General features: G+C 37.3%; 2 protein-coding genes across 8 annotated transcripts in view; both read right to left on the bottom strand.

The window, feature by feature from the left end:
• LOC131310062 (sulfite oxidase-like) overlaps positions 1-26848 on the bottom strand; it is an 87033-nt gene that overhangs the window by 57687 nt on the left and 2498 nt on the right. Inside the window, exons 2-13 of one of the 6 annotated variants that reach the window (XM_058336861.1) lie at positions 26202-26317; positions 26065-26127; positions 25918-25954; positions 25705-25786; positions 25463-25581; positions 25264-25359; positions 24827-24937; positions 24656-24757; positions 24492-24539; positions 24138-24356; positions 23523-23636; positions 22424-22442 (exon numbers count right to left, since the gene is read on the bottom strand). In XM_058336861.1, coding sequence (XP_058192844.1) covers positions 23526-23636; positions 24138-24356; positions 24492-24539; positions 24656-24757; positions 24827-24937; positions 25264-25359; positions 25463-25581; positions 25705-25786; positions 25918-25954; positions 26065-26127; positions 26202-26317 — 1104 coding nt within the window. In that variant the 3' untranslated portion in view covers positions 22424-22442; positions 23523-23525. Of the gene's footprint in view, positions 1-22423; positions 22443-22563; positions 22889-23271; positions 23637-24137; positions 24357-24491; positions 24540-24655; positions 24758-24826; positions 24938-25263; positions 25360-25462; positions 25582-25704; positions 25787-25917; positions 25955-26064; positions 26133-26201; positions 26318-26848 lie in introns of those variants that run through there. The other 5 variants (XM_058336860.1, XR_009195104.1, XM_058336859.1 and 2 more) reach the window with 5 other exon arrangements.
• LOC131310060 (uncharacterized) lies at positions 2404-18108 on the bottom strand. Of its 2 annotated transcripts, none has more exons than XM_058336856.1 (21): positions 17500-18108; positions 15649-15734; positions 15426-15527; positions 12726-12832; positions 12535-12635; positions 11600-11687; positions 11027-11115; positions 10555-10694; positions 10285-10450; positions 10036-10171; positions 9846-9942; positions 9214-9343; positions 8883-9011; positions 8625-8743; positions 8414-8538; positions 7620-7844; positions 6589-6749; positions 5849-6012; positions 4380-4462; positions 4210-4295; positions 2404-2666 (listed from the first exon to the last, which is right to left on the bottom strand). In XM_058336856.1, exons 1-21 carry the CDS (start codon positions 17785-17787, stop codon positions 2523-2525), a joined length of 2766 nt encoding a protein of 921 aa, XP_058192839.1. In that variant the 5' UTR covers positions 17788-18108; the 3' UTR covers positions 2404-2522. The 2 variants fall into 2 exon arrangements, with proteins under 2 accessions (XP_058192839.1, XP_058192840.1); XM_058336857.1 differs by having other exon boundaries at positions 8883-8942.

The raw sequence follows: 26848 nt of genomic DNA, 5'->3' as shown, positions 1-26848 counted from the left end.
GAGCCCTAGAAATTCAGTTGGATCTCGCTGAGGAACGGAGAGAATGGGCTCTCGTACATTTGGCCTCTTATTAGGAGCAGCTCATGAAGAGCTACAACAAGCATGTTCACCCACGAGAGTTTGATGTTGGGGACTTAGTGCTACGAAAGGTGGTCTGCAACACCAAGGTGAAGAACGAGGGTAAGTTGGGGGCCAACTGGAAAGGCCTGTATCGAGTGACTAAGGTTGTGGGCATAGGAGCTTATCGGCTGGCGGACTTGGATGGGAACCCAATGCCAAGGCCCTGGAATGTCCACAATTTAAGGAAGTTTTTTGTTTAAAAGACTTCGGTTTATTTTTATTCAGTTTAGTAGGACGCTAACGTGATTTTGTGGGAATTATGAATAATATTCTCTTGTTTTTTTATTTTAATTTAGTTGCAAGGGGTACGGGTAACGCCACCTTGAGTTCCAAAATTATGAATAAAATTCTCCTATGGCAAGGAATTATGAGTTTTCAGAATTTTTTTAATACAAATCTTCTTTTGTTTTTGGCAAACTACTCCGAAGTTCTATTTTTTGGTGGAATAATTTGGTTTATTTGGAACTGATCCTTCCACCACCAAACCCTTGCAATCTCTAATGACCACTGCTGCCTAGGCATTATTGTCTTTCGGCAAAATTGCAACATCACAATTAAGTTTGAACCAACCATGGGCCGGAGATCTGAACCTGGGCAATCGAATAGACTTCTTGAGATTCACCAAGGGCCTCTCCTCTGGCCTCATCAAAGTTGGCTCTGGATTTGAACGGGTGGAATTGAAAATAAACTCCTTGCGTGACTTCCAAATAAACCAACCTATAAGCGCTACTTTGCACAGAAATTGACTTGCTTGCTCAGATTTCTTATTGTCCAAAGCTTGGGAAGTCCACCTCTGACTTCCAAATAAACCAAATTGTTTATATATATATACAGAAATCTTCAGGTAAGGACCTTAAAATGAGGACTTTATATGCGGACCTCCCATTTCTCGCCTTTTCCGATCGGATTTCGATGATCCGAGCTGCTCAATGTGTTCAGAACGTGATTTTAATGGTACTCTCGAGAAATCGGCAAAAAAAATGACCGGGAAGGACTTGATTTGAGCAATTGTTATTTGAACCGTTAGATAAAAAATAAACAAAAATTGCTCGGATGAAGCCCTCTCGGTCTTTTGTTTTGCTGATTTCTGACAAGTACCCTTAAAATCACGTTCTGAACACATTGAGCGGCTCGGATCATCGAAATTCGATTGGAAAAGGGAGGTCTGCATTTTATTAAAATAAGATAGTCCTTATAAGAAGGGGACTCATATATATATATATATATATATATTATCAATGGTGAAAATTGATCGGTAGTTTACCAATTTTGAGTTTTAGGCTGTTTCGGAACAAGCAAAAGGGTAGGAAGGTAAAAGCTCAAGTCTCTTCTAACGGAAGTTAGCAAACAATACTGACAAGGGAGGTCTGTGTTATTTCAGGAACCAGATGGGAAGTCTTTGTTATTTTCAGAAACCTCAGGGGTGGTCAGTGTAATTTACCTCATAAAAATGAAATTCAAGAGATAATGCTGACAATTATGCTCATCTCCCCCTGCTTTTGACGAGCTTCATATTCTTTGTCGTTCATCTTGTATGATGAGACCTTGTTCCGATTTTTCTAGGTGAGAGCATGGCGACATTGAGGTGGCTAAGGTAGAAAAAGACTTTTCCTTTTCACCTCTTGCAATGGGCTCCTTGAACTTGAAGGGTATGTAGAGACTACCAATGTTGTCATTGTTCTTTTCGTGCTTGCTCCAGGCAGTATATCTTCTTAAAATTTCTGGTGTAATGTACCAAAAAAGATTGTTTAAAGAAGAGGAAGTATCTTTCTTCGATGATTAATCTAATATAGACTATACAAAAACGTCCTTAAATTTCTATAAACATGCAAGAATGCCTCTAAACTATCAAAATTAGAAATTCCTTTAGGGTCCATTTGAATAGAGTAAAAGTGATAGAAAATGCAAGAAAAATAAAATAATGACATTTCCCTTGTGTTTGATTGGCATAAAAATATAGAAAAGTGTCAGAAAGTAGATTTTTTTGTACAACTCATTAAAGTACAAGTACATAACTTCAATTTTCTTGCTCAAAACACAAGAAAATTTTATTTTATTTTTCATTTGTCACATCTTATGATACTTCCCATTATGTTAGTAAATATATGTTTTCCCTCATCATAATTCTCAACTTAGCATTCGCAATCGAAAACATAGAGTTCGGTAGAACATATTGTCTAAAAACCTTGCCACAGGCTTCCGAGAATGAGAATGACCTTTTTTAGGGGGTTGTGACAGTTCCTCCCATCGACCTGCTCATAAGCCAATCCAAGAACACAAGAATGAAATTACAAATGAAACTATAGATTCCTTTCATCAAATAAAATTGTCGCATACAAAAGGTGCTTTCAACAAAATCAGGGCAGCTCATAAATTGTGCCTGAAATTTTTTTTGAAGGGATCTAGAAGATGTAACTGGACAAAAAGGACGAGTAAGCAATAACATCCACCCAGTCTGGAAATAGGGCTTTCAACTTCCTTGCATCTTCCACCAAGTATTGGTCTAACACAGCAACTTCAATCCTTATGGCTTCGGAACTGCTTGCCTGCCAATTAACACAAGTAGCAGGGAAAATGAGACAAAATCACCAAAAAACTGTATCAAAGAAAGGTCTGGTCATAACATGTACAGGCAAGTAAAATCAGCTGATTGTATGCATGAGTTTTAGTGGGACGAAAATTGGCTGCACGATTTTCGGAAATTAATACGACTATGATGGTATGACAAATGGTACATGGATCCATCACAATGTATAAAGTACCCGTGTTGGACACTTGAAAATCAGGGAGGGGGGGGGCTGCTGTCCCCGAATTCGGGGTCCACTCCGGTCTCGATCCAATGATCGGAAACGTTCACTTCGTAGAGCTCGTCGAGTAGAACAACTATGCAAAAAATAAGCTTAATTGGATATCATTAAGTACTTGATCGGAACCTTTTTATCTTAAAAAGAATGGATCCGAAACACTGGATCAAATCCACTGTAACCCATGGACTAAGAGTTATATGGGCTCCGATCAGGTACTTAATGATATCTAATTAAGCTAATTTTTTACATAGTTGATCTACTCGACGAGCTCTACAAAGTGAACGATTCAGATCATCGGAGCGAGACCGGGGTGGGCCCCAAAATTGGGGCAGCAGCACGCTGCTGTCCCCTCGGGGACAGCAGCCCCCCCGCGTCCGAAAATCGGTAAGGGTATGGGATCCAGTCAGACATGTTAAGTTTAGTTAAACAATAAGGTAACAAATATATTCTCCAACTCAAATCTCTCACGAGTTATGCACAGAACTCCTACACTATGCGTGAAAAAGTCTAAGACAACTACTATTCTGGCTTGTCCTGTATCTTTGAAAATAGAATTTATGTACCAAGGATTTCAAATATTCTGGCTTGTCCTGTATCTTTGAAATAAAATTAGATGACAACGAAGTTTTGTAACATAGTGTATGACGATGAAGTTTGCAATATATGGTGTCTCGTTTACCTTTTTTCGATAATAAGTGGATTTGTTTGGTTTTCGTTTGTTTTTGTTGGTGAGGAAGCCAATCCAATAGGAAAATCCACGTTAATTATGGTTCGTAAGTTGAAATTAAGAGGACAAGAATAAACCAGGATGAATAAAATCTAGAGGGTCTGCTATCATTTAGGAGAGTTTGAATTCCACCTATAAATAAGAATAGCTTGGCATATTGAACAACATTAACTATTGAAATGCTGATTATAAACCATACTCAGTAAGCTGATTCACCATCTAAGACTGAAAATTGAGTTCAGTAAACATATGCTAGAATACCCCATCACATAAACTGGGTTCCCATCTCTCATTTTGCTAGGAAATCACATTTTGAGCAGAGGAAAAGAACATTATCGGCTACAAAAAGTCAATATGGGTCATAAGTATCTGTTATTTTGTTGCAAACCACATTTTGAGCAGCGGCAAGACCATTATTGGTTACAAAAGGTCAATATTGGACGTAACTACACTAAAATGTGAGTAGATATTGCAAACTGTAATACAGAATGCTGAAAAAGGGAGGCACTACAACGACGAATACGAACAAATCATTATAAGAGGTTAGGGCTTTACCTCCAACCAGAATGTCCAGTTATCAGGGCTTGTGCCACTAAGTCTACACATGTATGAAGGTGGACCACCTTTGAATGCTTCAGGAGCTGTAAAAATATTTCCAAGCATGAATTACACAAGGAGAAAGCATTTAAACTCATAACAACAGAAACCGTTGATATATTTGTCACCTGGAAGTACACTGTTTGCAAGTGACCAATTAGATAGAGGGCCAGTGACGTTAAGAATTGCAACCCAAACCTCCTTTGAAGAACTGAAAGAGAGAAATGTACAGAAAGATGTAATTCCGAACCTTAGCTTTTGATGTTGAAAGTAAACCATATAAAACCTCAAAAAGTGTGAACCAGCCTAGCATTGTTATTAGTCAATGTTTTCAAAGGCGTTTTCTGGGCTCGCCTCGGGGCGTTGGGGCGGTGAGGCAATGCCAAAACACCTCAGGGTATGAAAATTTGGGTGGTGAACCACAAAGTCAGTCGCCTAATTTCCTAAGGCGCACCGAGGCGGCACGCCTCAGTCGCCTTTTAAGCCCCGATAGGTGAGGCGTAAGCCTCAAGAGAGAAATTTTCCTAATCTAATTTTGGTAATTTCGTAATTCAAACCCTCTCTCTCTCTCTCTCTCTCTCTCTCTCTCTCTCTCTCTCTCTCTCGTTGAAGTCGATCATCATCTACGGTCGTGCTCTGTTTTTCTTTAAACAGTTGTGCTCTGTTTTCCTTTTCTAAGTGACGAGTTGATGTGCTCTGTTAATAACTAATAAAGTGATAAGTTAATAAGATAAAAATTTAATAACTAATAAAGTGATGTTATACGGTTTCTCAATTAGTTATTAACTAATAAGGTAATAATAAGTCATTAACTGATAATTTACTTTATGCTATCTTTTTGTATTAATCTATCTTTTATGAAATGGGCATTTTTTGTATTTTTAAGTTATTTTATTAATTTAATAATTTAAATAATAAAAAATCAAAAGGCTTATGCCTCAATGCCTCGGAGCTACGCCTCGCCCCATGGAGGGTCAAGCGCCTCGCCTTGCACTTTCGCATATGAAACCTTCGAGTTATTAATACCAAAAAATAAATCAGAACAAAACTTTTGAGCAAGTAGTCCATAAAAACAAATAACTAAACGAACTAGGAGACTTTAAGTTGCAGACTATCATCTCGGTCAATTATACGCAACACATATAACATTTAGGTTACGTACAATTCAATTGTATTAAGGTATTTTACAAAAATAACATATAAATATGTCCACTGCCTAAACTGGAAGTGTAAATAAGTAAGCAAGATCGTGATCAAGGAAGAGTTTTTTTTAAGTTACTAGTAGTCCCAAAAGCTTAAGCTGTTAGGGGTATCCAGCTATTTAACACCCTCCCTCACGTGCAACCCTGTCTTGCACGTGGATATACAAATTTTCATAGATAGAGCAAAACAGAACACGAAAGGAAGAAGCATAATGCAAACGGGGAATAAATGCAAACGGAGAGACTTGAACCTAAGACCTCTTGCAACCTAAGCTCTGATACCATGTTAAGTTACCAGTAGTCCCAAAAGCTTAGCTTAAGCTATTAGGAAATGAGTCCAACAATGTATATCAAGCTATTTAATAGTTTTAGCGCACACATTATAGTCAACTCACCCCAAGGATAACTCCAAGTAGACCTTCCGATTACCATTGCCAGAGATCATTTGTGGCCTATAACTCGATAAATGGGGGAAATATCTATATTGCTCCAATACATCATCACTTCTCGCGGGGAACTTCAAGCTTCTTGAAAACAAGTCAACGAGTGGATAAATTGCCTGCACAAGAAACGGATACTTGCTTCACATCTCACCCAAAGAAGTTAACGAGAATTATTATCGCTCCTAAGTAGAACCTGTGAGGCGAGGTCCTACATCGCCTGGGTACCAAAGTAATATGCAGAATATAACCGTGAGGGCACCCTCACTTCAATAGCTAGCTTTAGGGGTTGAGTACTACCCAAGACCGTGTAAGCGAAGTCCCACATCGCTTGGGTACCAAAGTAATATGCAGAATATAATCGTGAGGGCACCCTCATTTCAATAACTAGCTTTTGGGGTTGAGTACTACCCAAGACCATGTAATATGGTATCAGGTATGCCAAGGATGGGTAGAGTGCGTGTCCCTGGCCTGCACTCGGCAGGTGCTGCCGAGTGAGCACGCTGGGCGTTAGGGAGGGTGTGAAGTGAAGTCCCACATCGCTTGGGTACTAAAGTAATATGCAAAATACAAGTGTGAGGGCACCCTCACTTCAATGGCTTGCTTTTGGGGTTGAGTACTACCCAATACCGTGTAACAAACTCGTCAATGATTGTGAAAACATACAACGAAAAGCACAAATGCAATTCTCATACCATCCAATCTTCCCGGCTAGATAAATTGGTTGTTCCAAAAGATATCTCTGAGCCAATTTTCAATTCCTTCGCCACTTCAGGTGCATGTTTAAAAACATAATTTAAAGAATTCGAGTCAACTACAGAGAAATCATAACTGGAGTCTAGAATGCGACCTGCGTCTGTCAATGCCAATAGTAAAAACACGTGTTAGAGAAACAAGAGAAATCCATATGGAAGTACCTTCTATTTTACCATAAAGATCAAAGTGTGAGAGAGGAAAAAGGACATATACATGCAAACGTGGCTAATATATTTCCACTAGATCAACACTTTAAGCAACAAAAATAACTGTAGCTAATTTATTACAGAAAATAAAGGAGAAGACAACTTCTTCACCTTGTGATTCAGAAGTCAGATAACTAAAAATTTTGGAAGTGATAAATCAAGCCTAATTTGTAATGCAATGGTCCATTATTAATACAGACAAGTAAGGACATTGTTATCCATTATTACAACGGCCTTTGAGAGTTGAATTTACTTCAATAATACGGACAAGTAACTTATTGGAGACAACAAGTGTGCAAACAGATACATGCTAAAATTCAAAGATCAAGAAAGGGAAGGGAAGAAACTCTCACAAACTACAATGGGCCGAAAAATTTAATTGTAGAAAACATCAAGTCAGAGAGAGAGAGAGAGAGAGTTCATCATTTTAGTATAGTAGCTAATACATAATCTCATATCTCTAAAAATGCCCAACTTACAATCAGTGTATTAGATCTTTCCTGTTAATCATGACATCGACACGGCCGCAGGAAAACATAACATTCCTTCAATACCAAAAAATATTTTCAAAATACCTGCAGCCTGCAGGTATGCTTATATAATCTATCAATTCCTTTTCTCTCCTCACCTAAGATGATAAGTTTCAGCATAAATGATTGGATAGAAATCAAAACCAAATGCTGGAGGAGATTCAGTATCGTCTTCAAATAAGAGTTTAGGCAACAATAGCACTTAAAGCGTTTCTAAGAATCTTTCTTCAATACCTGCAGTCAAAATTGTATGCTGGAAAATAACCCTTTTAGGTGCGTCAATGCTATATGGAAAGAACTGTGATGACAGTGCCATGGAAAGCACAGTAAGATGCAGCAAGAATTTTATGATAGCAGATCTGGCCAACCAATGGCCAAGGACTGGTATAAGGGGTCCCACACACAAACCGGTCACAATTCCAATAGCTGCTGCTACTATAACGTCAGGAATGAAATACCCTGCGAGCAAAGGTTTTACTTTGATGTCAAAGCTTGTATACATCTCTCAATACAAACTAACCCTGTATAAAGACTAGGTAAACAGTGCAAGATAAAGAGAAGATGGCCTGAGGATGCAGATACTAGATGATGCAGGGCAATCAAAGAAAAAAACTGAAGAATGAACCTTAGGAATCCAAACCTAATGAACTCTAGGAATATGCGCCTACGGAAAGTAAAATCATTTGCTGCCATTACTAAAAATAAAGTTTAATCCGAGTCATCCATCATTCAAAAACGATAATGTCGAGTCCTTTAAATAGGCTCTTCCAAATGATGACAAAAAGCTAAACTTAAGATGACCTAAAAATATCTCACTAAGATTCAAAAACAAAATTTTCCTCAACATATCAAATAAATCCACTACGATGCCTGTGGGTTGGTCCTTCCTGTTTCCCTCACTAAAGTCCAATGAAATTTCTTCTAGGAAATATTTATCATCACAAGAGAGCAAAAAGTACTGTACGGAACTAAATCATCATGAGACTACAGAAGAGCTTCTTAAACTCGAACTGCCCAGAAATACATACCATGAGGAGGTGGCAAAGAACCCATCATGCCCATCTTCTCAATTATGAATTGGGCAAGAAACCCACCAAAGTAGACCGAGTATGTAAGGCTGGGCACTAGAGGTATCACATAAAATGCTATTGACCTGAAACCAAAGACATTTGTTAGACTGTCCTTCATGCAGTGAAAAACAATGTTAAGATATTGTAAAAAAATTGACATAATTGCTACCTGAGTGATTGACGACCAAATGACTTGAGCGATAAGCAAAAGCAGATCCATGCAGGAAGCATAAAAACTGACACGGAAAATGTCAAGAAACCTCCACTCAACCCAGCTACAAGATAAGCCTGATTTCATGAAGTCATTTCAGCCAATTGCCCAATTCTAATTTAAGTGTTCTTGTGCAAATACCCGATAGTTATACCCATCTAAAGTATATGTAAAAAGATATGAATTATGACTCAGCAAAAGGCCCAAATAACACACCAAAGTCACCAAAGAATAAAAGCCAAATGCTCCCCAAAACCTCGCTTCGCCAGCTAGTTCCTGCAAGATTTGTAGTGATATGTCGTCTGAGTGTGTAAAAGTGGAGTACGAAAATATGGATCTAGCAACCTACAAAAGGCAGATATTTAACAAGAATTTTTTATTTATTTTTAGTTTACACCGCAAGAAAACTAACCATGAAATGTTAGTCCAAAGTTGTCCAAGCCAAAATGCCATTCTTAAAAACCGAACTTTATTTTCCATTATGCACCAAAATACAGTATTAAGTAGAACATTTTATTGTTAATAAGGTAAGGATTAAAACTTGTACCTCTTCTGATGATTTAAGAGCAGAAACATCTTGAGAGAGAGGAAAAGATCTCAAAACAATTCTCGGAATCAGCAGACCAACAAGTGAGCATGGTACGAACATCATGAAAGCCAAGTATGGATGAGCAAACCTGCACTCAGAAAAGCAGGATACATATGGAAATCATCAAGTGAAACAAAAAACAAGAGTAGGTCTAGGTGGCCTATTTCAATCATCATGAACTTAAGCAACTTCTGAAGAGGATAGGACTCTATACAAGCTTTTCTTATAAATTGTTTTGCTCCTTTTGTTTTGCGTAATCCTACCATTGATACAGTTCACTTGATTTTAATATCATTCCCCGCCTTTAAGTGAAACAGAGACAAAGAAGAAGAAGAAGAAAAGACCTGAGCTCTTGCAATGCATCATACATAGATAACAGGTTTTCCTCAAAGACAAGGCCCAAGTAAAGAATGGAAGTATATTGCTTTCAGTCAAACTATTAGCGAGATCTTATGATGTATTAAACAAAATATCCTTACAGGTATGGACAAATAAATGGCTCTTCATGGTAACACAATACACGATACATGCAACATTTCTTCGGGGCAATTGATTGATGGAAAGTAATTCAGAAAGAAACGGAACCCTACCAGTTCATTGCATGGCCAGAGAAAAGCACTCTCAATATAGAGAAGATCATTGGAACAAGAGCTGCAAGTATGACCCCAACAGCATGGAGTAACATTCCTGAAGATTTACAAGAATTGAAGTTGTTTATACAAGCACAATAGACATAAATAGGACTTATTTTTTAAATAATATAAGCAGCGTTGCATTTACCTTTAATGAAGTCAAAAAGTGTTGCTATCAAACAACGTAATCCAAAATTCCCTAAGCGCAATAGGAAGGGCATGAAAAGGTAGACAGCAACAGGAATGCTGTGAAGTACCATAGCTTGCCTTCTGGAGTACAATATCTGAAAGATTCATAAATTAGGAGGAATTTTTTTATTTCTTAATAACAGGTTCTCTAGTGATTGTACTAATTTTAAGAGTTCTATTAACAACTTGATTTAATAGACTGGCATACCAAGAACCATGATAAGTAATCAAAGAAAACAGCCCTTTCATCATCAAATTTATGGGTAGAAGCTCCACGAGATTCTCGTTCAAAGGCAGTTTGTAGCTCGGAAGAATTGGCAAAGGCTTTAATTAGACTGAAAATATTGTCCCCACGTGCTTGGATGCTGCCGGGTCTGGTTGACAGTTTGCACATGTGTCAGAGCAAGTAAACATAACAGAAACACCTGTAAACTTCTAAGTAACCTTAATATATAAAAATAGCAGTTGTAATGCATACAATAGTCTTTCAACTGTGTCGTAGGAGGTATGATAAAAATAACCACCAAGGATAAAAATCACATCCAGTCCAGGAATCTTGCCATAGTCATTGGCAAACATTCTGTAATCTGTGTCTCCAGGAAAAGAAGGGAAAACATCCTGTGAAAGAGATAATGAAAAAACAACTTTATAGCAATCCATTAGTTTTGTAAAATAAACTTGCAATCTGTAATGTAAACTATAACAGTTGGATTTGCACCATAAAAATCTATTATAGTATTTTGTTACTAATCGCTTGTTAGATGCATATGTCTACCTAAATTGTTTAAACAAAAATCTTCAACCATAACTTTTATCCAAAAAAAAAAAACATTTAAAAACTGAATACAAGCTTTACTCCAAACATTTTTACTAATCAGAATTGATGCTTCCATTATCAAATATCAACTAATATCAAAGTGTTCAAAAGAAATACACTTAGAAGTATCAACCTGAGCCGCACTATGTGCCATAGGATATAAAGCTGACTGAGCGTACACAAGCGAAGGCCAAGACCCCGGTCCAGATTGGCAGACTAAATCTGTTCATTGGACAATAATGCATCAACAAATAGACAAAATAGATCCATTCCAAGAGACATGCGGCCATCAGATGAACTAAAGTTGTAGTTGAGACAAGAAGATAGTTTTCCTTATTTCTATTGTGAAGACAGAAACACTTCTTTATGTTTTTCGGCAGTTAACAGTCTCTTTTCAGTTTTGCACTTTCTATTGACAATGCCAGACAGGTGAGCTTTATCACCAGAGGGTTGGGGTAGATACTGTAATCTACTAATCTAACACCTCAAATTGACAGGGATTAAAGACCTTGTTTGGTTTGGTTTGATTTTTGGTTTAGGAATCCCCTCGTGCAAGCTTTGAGGTCATCAGGCACTAAGCCAGTTAACTCACCAAAGAGAATATGACCTACAAAGAAGCTCTTTACAGTCCAAATAGATATCAAAAGCACATAATCAAGAATTTAAGAAAATAGCAAGAGAACTGTAAGCTGTGGAAGAATCTTACCAGGGCCTCCTGTGCCAGATGCCTCAATATTAATAAAAGCTCCAATTGTATCACGCCATTTATGTGTTGTCATGAAGCCATGCGAACCCTGAAATATAGGAAACCATATCTTAGAGGAAGACCGTGCCCTTCTACAGGATTAGCTAATAATAATGCAAAACAATATATTACTCCCTCCGTTTATTCATGTTTGTCCAATTATCCAATTTGGGATGTTCTGAAATTCATATTCACTTTGAAAAGTCAAACCGCAAACTTTATACATTATTCAACAGTATTGATTACCGAACGGTTATGATTACTGTTGAAAGTGGAGATTTAGGGCAATGTTGGAACCTATGCCTTTTCATTTGAATTGAGTGCATAGGTGCATGTCCCATTTAATAGTTATAATTCCCGAGGGGCCGCTAATGAAATGGAGGGACTTATGTTTCTACAATTCCAAACGGATATAGTAAACAGATCATGATCTACCCAAGTACATAGATGAGTAGTCACAAGACTCACAACACAAGTAATGATGCGCAGATCAAATTCCATGCTCACAATTGAGTAAAAAATTGTTACTCAACATCAAAAGACATCATAAAATTTTCTGAATAAGAGTGATACCAAAAAAAAGTAACTGCATGTGCACTAGTAGATTTAGCTTTCTACACTATGTTGCTCTTGCACTGTGGAAAGATCAACTGGAAACTGTTGGCACCGTTGATCACAACATCAATGTACTTTTTGTCAAAGCAAGTCATTGTTTGATTATATGCTACAAAACATGAGTTTCCTGTACTATTATAACTATACATGAAATAAGAAATCTGAACCAAAAATGCTGTCACATCAGCTCACAGAAGGTATAAAAGAACACTTGGCCACTAATTTAGCAAAAAAATATCAAATGGTAAATCTTCTTTGCAACAAGTACAAAAGTTTCTTACCAACATAAAAAGTTCTTCAGCACCATTAAATAGGAAAATAATTGGTCGAGTAGGAACCCAGCCAGAATCAACAGTTAGCCTTGCTATTTCCAGCATCGATGCTGTTAAAGAGGAAATCATACAGATTACAGTTAAAAAAGTCTAGAAAACAGGACATCGCAAAAGCCATAAAGATTATCTAGAGAACCCACCAACACATGAACCACAATCGCCAGCGCCGGGAGAACCAAGTGGACTATCAAAATGGCCATTCACTAAAACTGATGGGTCAGTGTCCTGTGAATCTACAGACGATATCCTGTGACTCAATCAAGTTAGTTCAAGGTGACATTCTCTGATGATGGCTCTTTTCCTTGTATGACATAGACATTGTAACAATTGCCAGTGCAAGCTGTGCAACTGAATGCACAAAACAGCACAAATTGATGATCATCGTACCTTGGAAGTGAGTTTAGCTACACCTTTTCATTGGTTGATTGTAGTTTGTACCATATCAAATTCAATAAGAAATAAAACTGATTACCCCTATGAGAAAATGTTCCTTGTACGTTATTGCTTTTTTCTAGTTGAAAATGGAAATATACAAAAAAGCTGACAAATGACTAGTTCTCCCCAGGCTACACAATACGAAATTCATATCTTACCTGCACAGTACATAATACAGAACTCCCTAATATCTTACATAATAGTGTCATCTTAACTCCATTTTCATTGATCCAAAAAAAAAGTAAAAATGTATCATCTTAGCAAACCATAAAACAACCAGAATGTGAAACACCATACAAGACATGCAATATTGCAAGTTTTTAACATCTTTGAGATGAATTACAAAAAGTTACTGTTAGAATTTGTCCCACATTAATTAATTATAACCTCCAAAGCTACTATATGAGCATAGGCGGCCTCTCCATTCATTGCTAATTGGTTTTGAGTTGGATAATTTAACATGGTATCACAGCTAGTCTTTCTAAGTCCTTCGGACAAGACTCTCTCAATTGGTTGCTGCATTGTTTGTGCCTTAAGCGCACTGTATTTCGATGTGATCCCTATGCTAACGATCCTATGTTTACCTCTCCACGTGTAGGTCAGGGGTTGAACGTGCGGTGGAGTGTTAGAGTTTGTCCTACATTGATTAATTACAACCTCAAAAACTAGCATATGAGCTTGAGCGGCCTCTCCACTCATTGCCAATCAGTTTTGAGTTGGATGCCTTGACAGTTACAAACAACAAGTCTAAGTAGAAGAAAGAGGACGAATAGGAATAAGATGGTGTATTGGATCATTAAATTTACCAATAATTCACTCCCAAATCCCAGTTACATATAAGTGGATCTGGGTAAGGATACAAATATCTTAAGCACCAAATTTAGTCTGCTCTCAATTGAACAAATTTAGTAAAATGTCTGTTTACCACTAGCCCGTACCTAAACTAAAAGATAATGTACATAATTCACATGGTTCCCAAATTGGTGTATCTAATCCAGGGAAAAAGAAGGGAACCCTTGTAGCTATAAACATAACTGCACTGTGAGTCTGTGACCAGTATAACAGCTGATGATACGAATTTAATGGATTACGACTTAATGAAGTATTGAACAAAGTAGACAACTGATGATAATATCTCAGTTGGGGGTGTAGGTTTTTATTCCAAGTTGTTGAAAAATTGAGGATAGGAATAGGACGCATGTGGAAGCCGTAATGTTGATAGTTTTGGTAAGTTCTAGGGGTTTGAGGCATAAGTATGCTCTATCTGACACGAACAAGTTTATTCCATCTAAGCACATATAAGATTATATCTGCCTTTTTCTAAATCCTTGGTGCATAAGTATGCTCTATCTGACATGAACAAGTTTATTCCATCTAACAAGCATGAACTGCAAATCACATACTGCGTTACCAAGTATTCGCATCTTCTGTCCCTCATGACGAGGTGGAAGATAGATTAGTGTGGTCTGCTTTAAATAGCTCAGTTTCAGCTTGGAATGCAGCCAGAGAAATTAGGCCTTAAGTGGATTGGTTAAAGCCGGTGTGGTTATGAAGCATATTCGCATCTTTCATTTTGTGGATGGTTTGCTGCGAAGGCTGCCCATGAGGGATGGGTTAGTGAGTTAGGGACAGGGGTGGACTGAGGGGGGTGCAAGCGGGCCACGGGTCCCTGCACACCCCCCAATTATCTCAATAATTCTATTACATTTTAGGTTTTGTTTGTAAAAAATATGAAGAAAGGTCCCCTCAAAATGGAGTCATTAATATATGAGGATGATATTTTGTTTTTAATTTATGAATACAAGTGATTCGGTCCCCCCACATCAAGAATCCTGCGTCTGCCACTGTCTGGGGAGTTGCTCAGGAACTAGGGTGTGTGCTCTGCAGGTCTGGGCAGGAAAGCCATGACCACCTATTCTTTGGTGGTTGTTTTTCTTCACAAGTCTGGGGTCATTCGGCTAAGAGGAATGGTTTCCAAAGGCAACCTGGGAGGTTTTCAGAGCTCAAAGCTTGGATGCTTAGGCCATGCAGCCATGACTCAACTGCTAGTAAACTGTAGAGACTATCTTTTTCTGCTTCAACTTACCACATTTCAAGGGAGAGTAACAACCTAATTTTTTCCCAGAAGAGGATGGATGAAGCTGTATTGTTGATAACATTGTCAGTGATGTTAGAGCATGCTAGCTGTCTTGGAACAAGATACCTGTAAATGATGTGGAACTTGCATAGAAGATTGCTGGTTGGTTAGTCTGGTTGTTTGTAATGGATAGGGGTGTTTTAGTTATTTGTTTGTTCGTTTGGGCTCTCAATGATACTCCCTTGGCCTAGTATTTTTGGTGTGGTTCTTTTATAAAAGAATTATCTTAGCAAAACTCAAAAATAAATAAATAAGAGGCAGTGCATACCTTAATATAATGTTTGTATGGTTTCTATACCCCATAGATAAGCTATAACCCAAAAAAATCATGTTGAAGGTGCCATTAACAATGGTGTCCTCAATCTCAAACCTGCAAATAAGACAATTCCAGAACTTTTCAGCTCGAAAAAAAAAAAAACCTTGACACACATTATAGAAATCACTGCTATAACAAACTAAAAAATCTTGAGAATGGGCAGCCAGGTACCAACCTAACATTAGATCCAGCTCGCTCCTTGAGCATTTCAAGCTGTGTTTTAATGTATCGAGCAGCATCATGTAATCCTTGACGCCCTTCCTATCAACAAATCCTACAAAAATTTTCAGAAAACAATCCACAAAACTAACTCGATACAGCCGGTTTAACTTTGACTGTATTCTATCGTGTCTCAGAAATGGAACTAGGACAGACTAAAGTAAGTTATAAATCCACTACATACAAAAATACCAATATTATGTCCTCTCTTTCCATTTTCACTTCCAATGATGTGGAAAACTCGAAGTCAACCTCAACTTGGCTCCACGGCTTCGGTGTAATTCATTCACGTGAAAGTTTTTGCTCTCTTAATTCTTTGGGTCGTGATAATGCCAAAACTATTTTTGTTGGTGCCAAAACTTCAGTACATAAAAGTCTTGTACATTGCACATGGTACAAGTCTTTTGTGCACTAGAGTTTTGGCATTATCATTTCCCAATTCTTTGATTGCTGTTTCCGAAATCAGTTGTAGAAACCCTTCCAGAAAATGATTTAGAAATGAAAACACTCATCATTTTCATATCTTATACATGATGTAGATTTTTTTTTTTAAAATTATGGAAACAAATTTTCAATATCTTCTAAAAAAATAGGTACTTGACCACACAAAAACAAAAACACAAGTATAAAACAAAGTTTGGAAAACAATCAACCAACATTTTGAAAACTGACAACTTATTTGTAAAAACAGAACAAACAAGTTCCAGTTGATTTGGACTACTACCTCCTTCCTTAATTCGTCATCAAACAGAACGGGGTTAATCAAGAACTTCCCATCACGAAATCAAGCAAAATTGCAACTGTTCCATATAGTCCATTCCAAAAAGTCGTACCATTCTTCGAATCACCAAATAAAACTCTTTTGTTTATCAAATCCTTTCTTTTCCTCAAACAAGTGATTAATGAACTATCCATTTACCAATTAGTGGATAATTAAACAAGGATGGACCGAGGGATGGATGAGCCGGGCGACCGCCCTACTCACGTTTCAAATTTTCCCCAAAAGTTTGACATTATATTGGTTCACCTGCCCAACCAAGAGTTTTTGAAAAAAAGATTACCAATACTTTTAGTTTTTTACTATTATTTTGCTTTAAACATGGATAGTGACGCAGAAGATTGTATGCAGTTATAATAGTAATAGATGAACATATGTTTAGTAATTGAATAGTTAGATTAGATAGAAACTATATATGACAACCTTCGGTAGTATTTTTCAATTTATTTTGGCAAAACATATATCGTCTTTTATATGTTACAACAAATTTTTGACTTTCAACCATCCAATCTTGAATTCCTGTGTCCGTCTCTGTAATTACTAACACATGGAATTTTTTTTTTTTTCGGGCAAGTTAAAATTGTATTGAAACAAACCAACCATTGAAACAACACCGCTGAGGCATACTCCTGAGATACAATAGAAAACAGAACCTTACCACTCCCTAGCATTACAAAGCTAGACAAGCCCCACACAATTGACAATGGTATGATTCTTGGGGTCTGCCGGTAAGAAATTAATTTCTTGTGAAATCCCGAGTCTTGGCGTGATGGCCTGCCTTCGGCCGGACCAAGGAAGGGATTAGTTAAGATGCGTGTAAACTGCCCGGACACCCCTACTGTCAAACACCCCCAAGAAAAAAAAAAACATAGCTAGACAAGAAATAAGCAGCCAAGCGGCAGCAAAGCAAAACAAACAAAGCCCCACCAAGGCCATGAAAGCACACAACAAAAATCAACATTAGCCACCAGGAAAACACAAAACTAGAAGGGGAAAAAAAAAAAAAAGGGCGGTGGAAATTGGACTGACCTGTCTACCGTCGATCTCCTTGGACAAAACTCGGACGTGCTCGACGGCTCTGGCTTCAGAAAACCGGTCGAGCGGAGCGTCGACGCCGAGAGGGGTAATGAACTTCATGTACATAACGTGGTAGGCCAGAGTCGACATCAGCCCGTACATAACCGCCAGCGAAATCAGCAATTTGAAACCGGACACGTCTCCGGCGCTCAAACCCATTATCGGCATTTTCCTTCCCAAGCCCTTGGATTCTAAATCGCGCCCTGAAGTTTCAGTTGAAATCGATACATAGTCATACATACATAGTCGAAGTAAATATTATAGTACTAATGTATGTGTCGGCGTATGTATGGTTTAATTTATTTATGTATGTCAGGTGTTGGAAGCTGAGCCGGCTTTGTTTTGTTTGAGAGTAACGGGAGATGCTATGCTGGGCTTTAGTGGAGGAGTATTTGTCAGAGGAAATCAGTTGGTGGTGGTGGTGGGGTGGGGAAGAAGGAAACGGAAGCTCAAGGGTTAACGTCGAGCCTTCCTAGTATGTATCGGCCAATCTCAATCGTAAAACGTCGTCCCTCTTTCGAATTATAGTAGGTAGTTGACTTCTCTAAACAAATATGGTAGGATCCGTGAAAGATTAGTATTTCCTTCCATGAAAACCACATAGCGATTTTATTTAGGGCTTCTTCATTTCAGTTGTATTAAATGCACGACGATGGATTGTAATATTTATTAGTACAAATGAATTTCTTAATTCTTAGTATTCTATAAAATAAAAAAAAAGTTTTTATTATGCGGACGTTGATTTATTTGTTATACCAAATAAAAAAAATCAGATTAATCGGATGTCAATAAAATGTTGATCAGTCCATACTTTTACGAAAGAGAAGCGAATTGTTATACTCTAGTAGTTTATTTCTATTGTAGAACATGTGCATCGTTTAGATGGATACTTGTGTTTAATCATCATTTTTTTTTAAAGTGAATGATGAACTTTCTAAAGGTTACGGAATAAACAACTTGGATTGTTAAATGACATTGTAATATAAGTCCATTGTTGCGTCATATGAGCGACCATATGTTAAATTGTCCCATGAGAGAAACCTATAACTCCTCCATTTTTTTGGGGTCAAAGATGGTATTCCCTCCGTTCGGATTTGATAGTCTATTTTGGGAATTCGTACAATTTTTAATCGATTATATCTTGTAATTTATAATATTTTATGTAATTTTGAAAATATTATCTTATAGAACTAATTGAGATCTATCAAACAATATTCATATTTGATATAAAATTTATTATCAATTTAAAAATATAACTTATTTTTTATCCGATTAGAATTGAACGAGGGACTGTTAAATCCGGAGGGAGGGAATAATAAACTTCATAAGAAAGTGAAATCAGAGCAATACATCAATTACGATTGCTATCCTTGTCAAGAAACGAAAGCAACCAATCCGCTTTACTACCCATCATTTTCTAATCGTATATTATTGGTCTTTCTACGTAAGGGAAAAAATTTCAGTGACAAGTGGATCCCACGTGGTGCTCGTTCGACATATATGAGTCGTTCATTGCGTTTTTGGACTATTTAGATTTGAAGAGAGAAAAAGAAGTGAAAAAGTGTTAAGGTGGGAGAAGAGAGAGTTTCAATTCAAACCGACTAAAAGTATATTTGACGGCTCAAATATGCTGAACGGGTACCATGTGGGACATCCGGCACCGAAAAATTTCTCCTGAGTAAAGGTTCCTCTGGAATCAGCTTTTAAATTTGTTGGGTTCGCTGACATTTGTGGCAGTATTGGTTTTTTTTTTTTTTTTCCGGAAAAGCCTTAATAATACAATATCAAAATGAGAGATATTTTGAAGAACGATTAAAAACAGAAAACCTCAAACTTTTCTTCTTTTTTTTTTGATCCACAGAAAACGTCAAACTTGAAAGACTGTAAAGCTCTTGTCAGATGACATATGGTTATGCCTAACCCAGGTCCTCCGCAAACCAAAAATATACTCAAATGATAGAAGTGTTTCTCTTTTCTCTCTGCAATAGGGCCGGATTCAGGAATATAGCATAGCATGGTAAAGACACCTGTTAATCATAATATAAAAAAGTTTTTTTTTTTGTCAACCACAGTAAGTTTGTACAAAATTAAGGCATACATTACCAACTACAAAAGTCTATAACACATACTTTAAGTTAAATTAGGTAAAAATAAGTACAAAATCTCAGACAACATTTTAAAGTATGGTTTAAATGAATATTGATAAGTTATAGAATGATCGAGCTTTTTTGTTAATGACTTAATTTGAAATATTTCTCCCAAACGGTTAAAATGAAGAAAATCAAGAAAAAATGGCTCCAAACAGACAAACAGCTCCTAAAGTAACAACTATAAATGTATCTCTCATATAATAAAATTCAGGCATAAAACTAATTCTATATGTGTATTTTCGAAATATATGAAAGTGTGTATGTTTATATATCAGCACATTTTTATAATTATGCTAATTTATAAAAAAAAATATTTTAATTTCGAATGGAAACACGCGTTCGAGTGTGGGCATGTGCCCCGTGTGACCCCCTTTGAGTCCGTCCCTGATGAGATCCGTGTTATGTACGGGACGAATACAAGTCCTCGAAGGTAATGTAAATTGACATCAAACAAATTTGTGTGTAAAGAATTCAAAAATCATTCACCAAATCTACCAAAAAACAAATAAAATCCAATTAAGCAATCATCTCCAAAACTTAAGCTAAAAAATAAAATTGTCTTATAAAGTCCCCAATGCCAATAAATAATATCGTTAGTGAGTCATAATGTGATCCCTGCAACTGATCGCTCCCGTGAAGAGCCACTCGGAAAGCTAGGTTACTCGGTGGAGACATTCAGAACTGGTCGTTGGACCCAAACATTAATAAAGAACCTTATTAAGACTAGACAAGCGAAGAGTCTTCCTTCACCTGTGATCACGTTGTACCCCACCATTCACACATTCCGCCATTCCTACATATATAGATCAAGATAGTTAAGTCTCCTCTGCGAGACATTTTGTTTTCAGAAATCCTATTGGTACCGACGGGTACCATAGGGAAAATGTACCGACGGCCGCCGGACGGCCGTCTCCGGCCACCGGACGGCCGATCCGAGCCGTCCAAAAATTTTAAAAAATAAAATCGAGTGGGCCTACGCGAGAATCAATGGCATCCGAGGTGTGTAGGGTACTTGATCCGAGCACCCATTTTTCGTGTATATTTGTATATACGTGTATATACACGAAAAAGGGGTGCTCGGATCAAGTACTCTACACACCTCGGATGCCATTGATTCCCGCGTAGGCCCACTCGGTTTTATTTTTTAAAATTTTTGGACGGCTCGGATCGGCCGTCCGGTGGCCGGAGACGGCCGTCCGGTGGCCGTCGGTACATTTTCCCTATGGTACCGTCGGTACCAATAGCACTACTCTTTTGTTTTGGAGGACGCTTTGGATGTTGGCTATTTGAGGGCCTAACCCTTTGTAGTGGTTCTTATGATCTTCTATTAGGCTGTTGATTTTACCATTCCCTTTTTTTGTTAACGTCACTCTCTTGCAATTATATTTTTTGTGCAAAAATACGCTTGTAGGGGAGTGTCGTTAACAAAAAATGGAGGGACAAAATCTTTTTCCTACTATTAAGGCCTCGTTTGATAAGTGAGTAAGATGTGGTGGGATTAGTAATGAGATGGGATTAGAATTGGAATTGGTAATGAGATGAGATTCATGTTTGTTTTGCACGGGATTAGTAGAGATGATTGTTATTTGCATGTTTGTTTTACATAGGATAGGATTGGATTGAAAGTATATATTTCCATTTTTACCCACAAACAAGGGTTATAAAAAATACCCGATTATTATAAAAATGCTCCATCTTTAAATAAAATATGGAGAAACAAACAAAGAATAAAATTTAAAAATTATTAATCCAAAAATCTGGTATTATTTTCATTACTTTAACCTGCCCTTTTCTTTTCTTTTTTCTTCTCATATTGCATATTATTTTCTATTCTTTCTCTTTAAAACTAAGTACGAGAAAATTGTTTCACTTTTTTTTTTCTTTTCTTTGTAGGCCATTTTTTGTTTAAAAGTCTAGATGAGATTGGATTACGACCATAATTTCCTCAATGACCCTCAACCATACAATTAAAATAGAATTCATTAATTGTTCCAGATTTTTTTTTCTTTTTTTCATCAAACAATATTATTTTAGTTGTGGTTTGCTTGATTAAGAAGAAGATACGTTATCGAAACAACAATGATACGACCGCCGCACCACATGACCACCGCACGACTGTGAATTTAGTAAACATACTTACCGATATCCGTTGGAGATGATTTTTTTACAGGGTCCTATAAAATATTGCTTTGAAATTTATGAATATTTTTCTATATTTTTGTGGAGCCCGGAGTGGGCCCAATAGGCGTGCAATGGCTGTGCAGTGCGGTGACTCTAGACATCCAATTATAAAAAATAGCATGGGCAATGAGGTAATTTGGCATTAGAAACCATGGGATAGGATTACTAATACCTAGTCCAACATGGTATTGTGAATCTTAGGTTAAGTGTGTTGTGGGATTGCTAATCCCTTGTGATTACTAATCCTCCCCTCCTTTGTGCAATCAAACAAAGTATTAATGACCCCATAGGATTAGCAATCCATCCCAAAAGGCCTTACACACTTATCAAACATGCATGGACCTCTTCTTCACTCAAAAACCCCCCATAATCATCAAGACTAAGTTAATCTAGGATCATACTATGATTATCATTGTCAATACGGACCTCCTCTTCACCAAAAAATCCTTGAATAATTGTCTGCGTGTATTCCATTTGCAAAACAAAGATAGTACTTATCATTACCTTTGAACTCGAGGCCCAATCAATTCGCCGAGCGAGAGACTTCCTTTGCACAATGATCTTCTGATCTTGCAGTCAACGTTAAAAAAAACATAGTGCAAAACAAAGATAATGTCACCATTAGTATTGCATTTGACATATAAATAAAACTATAAATGTAAACTAATGCTAGATGTAGGCAATCTTGCAGAAGTCGACCTATTCTTGATTTCTTTTCCCTGAAGGCGAGTGAAATTGAAATTATGAAAGGAATCAAATTTACCAATTAGATCTGGGGATTGGCTTGAAAAGCAAGTTCCAATCCTCCGTTAATCAGAATATCAGATTGCCAAAATAAGCGAACAACAACTACGTACACACCATCTGATTACATTTTGTTGACCTACAAGGAATATAGAATCCCGATAACCCAAAAAAGACTTTTTATTGCTATGGACAAAATTAGCTTGACTAATTTCTAATAGTATCTTCGAACACTGAAAGCTATGGATGACGATGCATGGCAATTCCTGCAAAAATATTGGTAATTAGAAAAACCAAAGGAATGACTCTCAAAGTAAAAGTCTTGAGAGCAATATTAACAAAACATAATTCGCCACAAAGTAGAATAACATAAACGGCGAATAAAACAAAAGGAAAGAGTCCAATATCAAAGGCAAAAATTGAAGTTATCCCATATGTAAATGGAGAGCATATTCTTGAGATAGTTAACTTTGTTGGATTCTTTTTGTTTGAAGCATGTTTTTGAGGGTTACTTTTTGTCCTTGAATTCACAAGGGCCAAAAAATAATTGACTTGATCAAACTCTTACCGACATTCAATTGAGCTGAATCGGTCTTTCTATTGTCAGTCCAGTGAGCTGACAATAAGCACACAAGAAGACAAGGAAAACACATAATCCTGTGTACCTTTTAATCCACATTCACTCACTTGTTATTGTAGAATTTTCCATCCTACTAATTCACTGCAATTTTCTTGGGGCACATTCGTACATACAATAACATTGGCACATCATTACAGAAAGAGATATACATGATGTTTGGTAGCTATGGTATTCCCCCTTCAGAGGGTCCAACCTAATCATTCACCAATCAATAGAAAAATATGGAATTATCAGCCGAGGCAAAATCATGTTCCTTTTACCATCTATGTGGGTTTGACGTGAAGTTGGACCCGATGCCATGAAGTGTTGAGTATCCCTCTTAGGTTCCATATCACTGCAACATTTTCAGGTTGGACATTTGCTGCAGAGTCAACCTGCTCACAGTTATAGGTAAGATAGATGATGCATCAACAAAGTAAACAAGAAAGTCTAAAGAAAAAAAAAAAGAACACAAGAGAATGCGTTTGGTAGCCCTTTTAAGTTTATTATTGTAACCTTATAAAAAGCAGGAAATATAAGAGGGTCTGGTGGGCCGGAAGAGGTTGCCGGTGGGGAGGGAGGGAAATCACCAAGGGGCTGGCAAGGCTCAGGGAAATATTGAATACTCGTTTTGAAATGAAATAAAAAAAGATTCGGAAAATTTGTAAGAGGTTACCATTCTTTTGATATAAAACAGCTCTAAAATGTGTTTTGCTTATCGACTTTACGAAAACAATTGAAACAAAACAGAAAATAGGAAACGAAATGGTAACAAAAATGAGTCCCAAAACAATTCCCAAGGTTCTTGCATTTGAGTTTAGCTTTGACAGACCAAGTACCAATCGTTACCAAATGAAGTTATATGGTTATGTGGACAAAGTCTAGCAACCACTTACCGCTTTGGCAACTATCTCCGTGTTCTGGGAAACATCACCTGCGACCTCAAAGAGCACCCAGGCCCATTTATCAGTCTCTGCATCATCATCAGAAACATATGGAATTCCACTCTTTTGGTATCTGGATGCTTCCACCCATGTTTTGCCGCCGTCAAACGATACATCTACTCTTTCAATGCCACACCCACCCCCGGATACTGCATATCCCTGAACTGTTATCTGTATACGAGGATGAAGAAGAGGAAGATGAAGTTCATCATCACTGATTCACTATTATTCCACTAAAGGGAAAGCGGGACTTTAAATTTTCGTCTTGGGCTCAACGAAAATCAAGGAAGTCAAAATTCAACATACCTTTCCAGGTTGCATTGTGTTGACATCCTCCAGCGAACAGATCACACTCTGCGAAGCCAGTCAAAGATGTTGTGCAAGTCAAACAACAATTTCGTGGTTCTTTGATGGAAAATGCTTATGGTCCTCCCAACATGAACTATTCATTTCCAATACAGTTAACAAACCTGGACTGGAAAATCCATTTGTGGCCTTCGGGTAGACCAGTCGATATTTTCCCAGTTAACCCAGGGAGGAAACATCTTGTAGTCCCTTTGCATGAAAAAGCCCTGTTACACGTGCAAAAAATAATATAGACTGACATAAAAAAATGTTAGAGATTAAGTCCAAAAACAAACCTGACATTCTTGTGGCATTATATTGATTGAATCCAGCCATTTAACAGAGCGGGCACCAATAACACCAGGGACAATCACACGAAGTGGATATCCATGATCCCTGTTCAGAGGCTTCAGAACAGAAACCCGAGTCATATTTTCTTTTAGAAACGTAAAAACATGGACAACAAGTGATAGTACTCCCTAAGCTGTACACTGGACATTTAGAAATCAAGTTGGTGTTGAATCAAGTTAGTACTCCCTAAGCTGCACTCATTGAATTGATTTTTCCAAAAGCATGGAATGCAGAGAAAAAGGATTCAAGGAATTTAGAGGATGTACATTTTGTTTCTGCCATTGAGAAAGAAGTAGTACATGCTTTCTAGCTTAACGTGTAGAATCAATAAGGAATACATGGAGGTCCTTCAGGAATTGAAGGCACTAACAGTCCAACATACCTTTCCGTTCATCTCATATGCAAGTAAAACATCAGCTTCAGAGTTTGTTGCGTGAATCAATGGAATTGATGCCTTATATGGACCTCCATGCTCCTCCTAATAATGACATCAAAAGGTGGGAAAAACCAGTTCATGAGGAATATAGTCCAACAAACACTATCTCCTATGAGAATAGATTAAACAGATAATAGATGTTCACCTTGCACATATCAACGCTTACGAATTCTACGTGCCTTCCGCCAAAAGATGTGGTTCTCGACAATTTAGTAATTCCCACAAGTTCAAGGACATCAACCAGTTTAGCTCCACTCCAAATGGCTGAAGCCAGCAATCAAGAAAACAAGATTTGCCAGAAAAAACTAAGAATAAGGCAAAGTACAAAAGAGAACATCTAAAACTCATTGTGAAACCATACGAATAGAGGGTGGGGGGGGGGGAAACCATTTCCAATCGCAGACACATCCCAGCCAACACCTTTCACTGCTTTTGTTTTACTCATTGCAGTCCTTCTATTACCTGCACACTGCTTAGCTTAAAAATGAGGAAGAACCAACAAACCATTCAAATTGAATTGGCAAACAGACGTTATACTGCTTGTACTAAATAAATGACCCTATTCAAACTAACAACAAAATCAAGTACAAAGAAACATACTTGTAAGGTTGACATCACATTGTATTTTGGTAGCTTCCTGTTTCATAGAACGATAATTGTCATTTTTTTGCTGTTCAAAAAAAAAAAAAAAAAAAGCCTCTGATACTTTCAGTCTACTTCAGAGTTTATGCTAGTTGTAAATCTTACTTGACATCGGCCAAAGAGAGTTCCATCAGCTTTTCCACCAAACCACCAATAGATAGCCGGTAGCTGCTCTGCCAAACAAGTTATGATAGTTAGTAAAAAGGTGGATTCTGTGGAGATTTGGAGGTAGGAACAGTAACCTCTCAATGTCATCAACAACTGGAACTGGCCCATGGTTTCTCTTGTAGAAGAAATCCACCGGAGTTACATAAGAGGAAATCAAGGTCGTACGAGGGGGCTCAGCGTTGAAGGGTTCCTACAGATAAGAATAAAGTCATGGTAAGATTTTGTAGAAACCACAAAAGAAGAGTATTTACATGGTTTGGTAGCTCCACCCTAAGCGAATGAACACCTCATTATTTTAAGAACTGGTCTTCTAGATAGCTAACATGTCTAATTATTAAGGTTAGTCTATTATTTAATCTATGAACACTCTTTGATATTAACTTTGAGCACACTTCAACATTATTTTGAACCTTAAACTAATTAATCTTGAATGCTAATCATACAACTTACTGCCAACCCAAACAGCCAAACTATGGAATTATATCTTACACAAGTATCTGTTCTTTGGTTATGAGTTTACTGCAAACACAAATCAATTTATAAGCTATTGGACTAAATGTACATGCAACACTATTTTCAGGTTTGGCTCTATACATTTGGAGACCTTAGGTGAACTTGCAACACGGGGCCCCATCTATTTTTATTATTCAAAAGGAGTATTTTTGTTGGTAGCAATAGCTATCAACAAATATATTTGTAGGCTATTATCACCGCCTCTAAT

This window comes from Rhododendron vialii, chromosome 12a, assembly GCF_030253575.1.
Source record: "Rhododendron vialii isolate Sample 1 chromosome 12a, ASM3025357v1".
Lineage (NCBI taxonomy): Eukaryota > Viridiplantae > Streptophyta > Magnoliopsida > Ericales > Ericaceae > Rhododendron > Rhododendron vialii.
This window is presented reverse-complemented; position numbering and strand designations above follow the sequence as displayed.

What these genes read in the sequence shown, in the direction of transcription:
- LOC131310060 (XM_058336856.1), bottom strand. Translation starts at nt 17,787, where the DNA reads ATGTATGACTATGTATCGATTTCAACTGAAACTTCAGGGCGCGATTTA. An exon ending in CTGAAGAACTTTTTATGTTG is followed by an intron (nt 11,688 to 12,534) that starts GTAAGAAACTTT and finishes CCTATATTTCAG; the next exon opens with GGTTCGCATGGCTTCATGAC. An exon ending in TGCAAACAGTGTACTTCCAG is followed by an intron (nt 4,296 to 4,379) that starts GTGACAAATATA and finishes ATATTTTTACAG; the next exon opens with CTCCTGAAGCATTCAAAGGT.